Here is a 7,029-nt window from a genome sequence, read left to right on the forward strand (position 1 = left end):
CCAGGACATATTTTCAGTAAACTCCCACACCCACACCCGCACCCGCACCCGCCAGGCGGGTACCCGGGTGCAGAAGGCGGGTACTCGCGGGTGTGGCCCATTTTTGCTCAGAAGAATATGTATGTATGTGGTGTAAGGATGATCATTGGTACCTGGCACCAGCCAGCCCGGTACCACGGGAGGGGCAACCTGTCTGTTTGTGTGCAAACGGACAGGACGGAGCCAATGTTTTGTTTTGTCCTGTCCTTTTGCGTGCAAACGGACAGGACGGAGCCAATGTTTTGTGTTTTGTCCTGTCCGTTTGCACGAGGACAAAACAGTGTCTCTGTCCTGTCCGTTCACACGCAAACGGACAGGACAAAACAAAACATCGGCTCCGTCCTGTCTGTTTTCACGCAAACGGACAGGACAAAACAAAACATTGGCTCCGTCCTGTCCGTTTGCACGCAAACGGACAGGACAAAACAAAAGAGCGGCTCTGTCCTGTCTGGTCGCACGCAAACGGACAGGACAAAACAAAACATTGGCTCCGTCCTGTCCGTTTGCACGCAAACGGACAGGACAAAACATTGGTGTCCTGTGCGTTTGCACGCAAACAGAAAGGACAAAACATCAGTCACAAGCTCACAAACTCTGAGACAGGCAGGTACCCGGACGGGTACCCACTAATTTTTTCCTGGCAAAACACAACACCCGCACCCGCCGAGCGGGTACCCACCCACGGGTATCGGGTATCCGCCCACGGGTGTTGGGTACCCGCCCACGGGTGTCGGGTACCCGCCCACGGGTGTCAGGTACCCGCCAATGGGTACCCGTGGCCATCTCTAATCTGCTGGCAGATGCCCGCTGGCCTGAGCAGATACCCGGCAGTGGGTAGCGGATAACCGCTATGTGTGCAAAACAGCCATCTATACCCAGAACTGTGTATGTAAATTCCACAAAGTTCCATGTGGATTCAATTGAGATACAGGATTCTACCCTCAACCCACCTCAACTGCTGGGAAAGGGCAAGAATTCCCTTCTGGTGTACCTTCTATTGATCATATGCGGAGTAAATTGAAGCTGAGATGTTCAGCTATCCTCTGCATTTCAGATTGCTGTCTCACAATGAGTGTGCACTGTGCAATTTCACTTTGATTCAAAAAGTTGGTGTGCACTGTGCAATTTCACTTTGATTCAAAAAGTTGGCCAAATGCCAAAAATTTGCCAAATCTCTCACGCAGAAAAATAGGAATAACTCATAAGCCTCTCATTAGGAAAAGGAGAATAACTCATAAGCCTCTCATTAGGAACAGGAGATGCTTTGCATTGGGGTGCTCCGCACCCCAGTCCCAGGAGGCTTAGTTAAGTCAGCCCCTCCCCTTCCATTCCCTTCCCTTCCCTTCCCTTCCCTTCCCTTCCCTTCCCTTCTTCCCTTCCCTTCCCTTCTTCCCTTCCCTTCCCTTCCCTTCCCTTCCCTTTCCTTCCCTTCCCATCCCATCCCTTCCCTTCCCTTCCCTTCCCTTCCCTTCCCTTCCCTTCCCTTCCCTTCCCTTCCCTTCCCTTCCCTTCCCTTCCCTTCCCTTCCCTTCCCTTCCAATTGAAGAGGTTGTGTAGTCTAACATCAGCAACCAGAAGGACCCCTTATGGTTGCAAGATGCCTTCTGCAACCAGGAGGGCTTCCTTCTGGTCTTTGAGGTTGTATAACCTCTGTGACCAGGAGGTTGCCCTCTGGTTGCACGCCAAGGTTGTTTAACCTCTGTGATGTTGCCAATGTTTAAATCCACTCCCACCAGGAGGATTTCCTTCTGGTTGCCAAGGTTTTTTGACCTCTGTGACCGGGAGAGTTTCCTTGTGGTCTTCAAAATACAGCCCCAGAAACTGGAAGGAGTTCCTCCTGGTCAAAGAGGTTGTATGACCTCAATGACAAGGAGGGTTTTTTGGGCCACCAAGTCTGCACAACCTTGGAAAACGGAAGTCATCTGGCCTTCCGGTTGACAAGGTGGGTGTGTGTGGGCATGCAAATACCCAGGTACCCGCTGGATTTTTCCCAGAATCCTAAACATCCACACCCGTACCCACACCCGCTGATGGGTACCAGACAGTGTTTGTGGGTATTGGGTACCTGCAACAGGTTTGCCGGGGACATCTTCAGCTACAACAGTGACCTCAACTAACAGTCTGGTCACCAACCACGAATACCTTGTCATTTTGGTTGCTTTTGATGTGGGATGAAATCCTTGATATCTTTTCCACAAAACTGTGATTCTAATAAACTTGGATGAGCATGTCTAGTTTATTTTATGTTGACTGACAGGCTGACAAAAATATGCTTCATATGCAGAAACTAATTGAGCAAAAGAAACAAAATTGCAATTCAAAGTCAATTCTTATGACGTGGGAGTGATTGATGGTCCAACGTTAAGATGGGAGTGATTGACTGTCTAATTGGAGATGGGAGTGATTGACTGTCCAACAAGGTAAAATGAAATCTATGTGTCAAGCTGTGAATATAGTCTATTGAATGAATCAACAAGCAAAGATACAATTAGCATGCTGATATTAATATAACCACACCACAAATCAATTCAACATACCAATTTTTCCAGGATTCTGAGTGATTATTCTAGCAATGTATCTTTCATGCTGAGCTGAATAGGCATAAGTGAAGACATTGTTGAAGAATTCTTTGACCACCTTCGAAATAGCGCGCGACTTCTTTTCGAAAATGCCATTCCTATGGGTCTTCATCCAAAGCTCCAAATAACTCCACAGGAGTGGAAGAATTTTTTTTGGTCCTGGACGCTTTCTCTGTCTGATGAACAATTCGATGGTCTTTTTGAACCGAGGATCAGTTTGATATTTTGGGTCATTGCAAATCTTTGTCCATTCGTTGAAGAAATTTTGGGCCCAGTAGAGTTCATCTTCTAGGGTGACTTCTTTATTTCTCGGGACAATCGAAGATATCATCTCAACGTAAAAGAGATAGAGGGGGAAGAGGACACCGGCGTCCTGGAAACTGATAAAGTGAGGTTGGAGGAGATTTTTTTCGAAGTCTATCCCAGTTTCGTCAAACCAATGTTGATACCAATGCAGATAATGAGGCGCGAAGTCGTGCAGTTTTTCCGATAATCTACGCACTCTTGTATATGGATGTTCTTGAACTTTGTTATCGCTGCGCGACAAGAAAGACCCGGGTGGCTTCGAAGACCCCTTGACATACCCCGGTGGCTTGATAGCGAGCGCCGTGACGGACCGAGGTGGTTTGACAAACCCGAGATACAAGCGATGCTTCCTTAAGAAGTCGTCCTCAGGGATGACGAGTTGATTGTTCGGGATCGCGTCAAGTTTGAGCTGTTTCACGATCCGACCTACTTCTATCTTTTGTATCTCATCCGATGGATCATTAGGGGCAAAGTCAGTCAAATAAAACGCTAGTCCTCCCTGACGAATCAACCTTTCAGAGAGGTCCGGCCGTTGGCTGTCAGGAAGAGGGATGACCAATGTGGTTGGGGGGCGTCTTCGCTTGGTCTGGTTGTTAACATGAGGAGGCTGAGGTTTGAGACTTTCCGCCAAAGGCTTAACATTTTGCTTCCGCTTACGAGAAGGTCTTTGATTGAGTGCGGGTGTTCTGTCGGATGAGGCCGGGAAAGGATAACCCGGGAGGGCGGGTACGTGCGACGGACCAGGGTCTGCAATTGTATTACTTTGATTATCCAATACATGCGGCACATCAGGGAGAGGGAATGAGGTGTGCAAGTGGGTTCTGCCGCGCTGTGGATTCTTCTGGCTGGAGACACGACGAGGCTCAGGTTTGTGGTTGTTCGCCAAAAGATCGGCTCTTTGCTTCCGCGTTCGATCGGGTCCGAAGGTGGATGAGGACGGGGAGGTATTCTCCGAGACGGCGGGCACGTATGACGTACTGGGGCCTGCGATTGGATGATTACGACTATCCAATAAATGCGGCACACCAGAATGTGCCTGTGAAGCCCCTGCCGCCACGAGGCCATCCGGTCCTGTTGTTCCGCCTGCGAGAAGCTTTAAAAGGTCGGCGAAGTTTTGTGCTCCCCCGAACGCTGATTGAAATGTTTCGGCGAACTCATCCGGCACGTCCTGAACTAGGGGTTTAGCAGAATGTTCTTCAGCAGCAGTCGTGGTAGGATAATATTCTGGTGGGAGGTAATTGTGGTCACATGATGGCCCGGCTGGAAAATGTATAGGACGGAAATCATCGGCCGAGAATGGATGACCGTGATCAGCTTGTCCCGTCGCCGCGGCCGCCGATGTACCAGGGGGGCGGAAGATGGCGTCAAGGTCGAGCTCGGACGTGCGTGGTTCTCCACCAACGAACCCTGATCCATGTATCTCGTGGAAGTCAAACGGTATTTCCTGCCGATAAGCCAGGGAATCAGCGGGATGCTCTCCAGCAGCAACCTGGGCGGGAAAACGGTGAAAATGATCGGCCGGGAATGGTTGACCGTAATCGTCGTGTTCAGTCGCCGCGGCCGCCGATGAAGCAGGGGGACGGAAGGTGGCGTCGAGCTCGGGGGTGTGTGGTACCCAACTGAAGTCCCTCGGCGATCCCTCCAAGCATGAAAGCTCGCCGATGAGGACGATTAACGTGAGGATACTGAGCAACAGAATGTCTCTGCCGAAGTGCATCGTCGAGCGAGTTACTTGCCTCACCGTCCGGCCCGTCCGAAAAACTAACAATCAGGGACTAGATAGAGCAACGTCACATCAGCCCAGGTTATAAACTTGACCAGATTATGCAGATACTACATAAATGTCCCCCTGGCACGCCCACACACAAAGTTGTGTTACAGGGCCTCAGCTGCTGTAAAGACTAGACGGAGGACTCTTGCCTTGTACGGGATGGGCTCTGACATCTAATATGCAGAAGCCTCTAAAACGGATGTGGGGGGGACCAGGGGGGGGACCCCGCGTATCGAAGGGATTCTCCGCACACCAGCCGACGTAACGAGCAACAATGGGCCTACCAAACGGCAGTTTCCGCTGGCCCTGTGTAGCCGTGCCCGTGACATCCGGACACCGGCTCCGTGGTTCACCCGACCCTCGCCCTCCCAACGGGCTTGGGTCTTTCCACGTTTCAGGATTCTCCGGCCCGTCCTGGGAAGGGGTTTGATTAGCATGTCGGCCAACATATCTTTAGGGCCTGTACCATGGGCCTCAATTTTGAAAAATTTCAACTTTTTTTGCCCTGTACACAAAAATTGAAAACTAGCGGAGGGTTCAAATGTTGAAACTATTCACATTTGGGCTCCAGCCTACATTTTGGCCAGGCTCAGTTTTTGTCCCAAGAAATTTTGAGGCAAACAAATTTGGAAAATTACAATTTTCATGCCCTATGGTACAGGCCCTTAGTTGATACGTGCAGAACTACTACTCTGTTGGCTTTGACACAGTCACAAACAAAATGGAAACAGGCATCAATGTGTTTAGAGCATCTCCACCGCGCGGGACTATCTGAGGGACTAAATCCCCAGCTTGCACGACTGCGCCGCAGCTTTAGCCCCCCACCAAAAAAACGTTTCACACCGCGAGGTCCTAAAAGTAGCACCCCAGCTTTGTGAAAGGCTCTACCCCACCGTACCCCAGCTTTGTGAAAGGCTCTACCCCACCATCCAATAAGTAGCAACCAACCAAGATGCCAAACAACCCAGACACAATCGAGAACAACTTGCACGACCCAGGCAAAATCATTGACCCCGCCATACTGCAGATATTGATCCGACAAAGGCAAATAGTGGCAAGGTTCAGAACAACAGCAAATGTGGCTCTTCAGGTCATGCCAATGCTGCTCAATGACAATGAATCTTACAAGAACACACATTTTCAGCTCCGCAGCGATCTAGTAAAACAGCAATGGGAGATCAAAGGTTGACTTGAAGAAGAACCTTGACTCTATCAATAAGTTCCTTATCAATATTATCTTGAATTTTTATCCATCTCAGTTATATATTCATTTCTCATTAGCTATTTAATCTCAGCTAGCTAGGTTTTTCTCTTTAGCTAGTTTTCTTGCTTTAATCCTAAAAAAATTGCAATAAAACAAACTCAGGTTGCACCATTTGATTGATTGAGTGATTGAGAGCAATTAACATTGATTGAGTAAGTGATTGAGAGCAATCAATATAGGAAAGACAAGTTATCAAGGCTGATAGAGAGTTACCAAGGTCAATAGAGTTTTATCGAGGCCAAAAACTAGTGATCAAGAGCAACAGTTTGATAGACAACAAAGACAAGTGATCAAGAGCAAAAGAAAAACAATCAATCATGCGTGATAGAGAGAAAACACAACAGTGATTGAGAGCAACAGGTAGAGAGATTCATGTAGATTTTTCTTTCTCGTGGAGAGATCAGAGAATCTCCCTCATCTTGAGCTTGAAGTATTCCTGTTGCTCGTTGTCAAGACCGGCAAGATCCTTATTCATGATGGCAAGCTTGGCAGCAGTTTCTCCATTTTGCGCAATGCGTTCAAGGGAAAGCAAATCATTGTTTATGATGTTGTTGAATCGCTCGGATTCAGAGGCGATTTTGGTTTGAGGGCTGCAAGGCTTGGCTCTTGTTGAGGGTGAGATTTGGATCAATGTCATCTATGTAGGTAAAAAAGAAGGTCCAGCCGGCAGTAATTGTTAATTAGGCCCCGTTTGGCGCCGATATAATTGGTGAAATAATCTGTGACATTTTGATTATTTCACCCAAAATAAAATGTAATTGAATATATCGCTGGCGTTTGTCAGTACATTGGTATAAACCCAGCCAGCCAACCACCCACCTCTCGATCAACCAAGAAAGCAAATGGACAAACTCGCCCTCCACTTGATGTCCACCCACCCAGTCATCGAGTGGCTATAGCTGACCCACTTCACCCACTCGATGAACCAGTCGGTCATTGAGTGGATGTATTGTCACCAGGGGGGGATGTGTGGCACTCTTCAGAGAGTGCCGGACCGTAATTCTGTCTGTCACGATGTCTGAAGTCAGTCTGATGTCTGCCCGGGATCAGCAAGAAGTAACTTCTATATT

At 48.5% G+C, this 7,029-nt stretch overlaps 1 protein-coding gene across 1 annotated transcript in view; it reads right to left on the reverse strand.

Annotated features, from left to right (window-relative positions):
- The window catches only part of PtA15_3A538 (uncharacterized protein), a gene marked incomplete at both ends in the record, with an annotated part of 36,935 nt that extends 32,294 nt beyond the window's left edge, over positions 1 to 4,641 (reverse strand). Inside the window, one exon of the mRNA XM_053167516.1 lies at positions 2,577 to 4,641. Within this exon, the coding sequence (XP_053018725.1) occupies positions 2,577 to 4,641 (2,065 nt within the window). The remainder of the gene's footprint in view (positions 1 to 2,576) is intronic.
- Positions 4,642 to 7,029: the final 2,388 nt, after the last annotated feature.

This window comes from Puccinia triticina, chromosome 3A, assembly GCF_026914185.1.
Source record: "Puccinia triticina chromosome 3A, complete sequence".
NCBI classification, from domain to species: Eukaryota; Fungi; Basidiomycota; class Pucciniomycetes; order Pucciniales; family Pucciniaceae; genus Puccinia; species Puccinia triticina.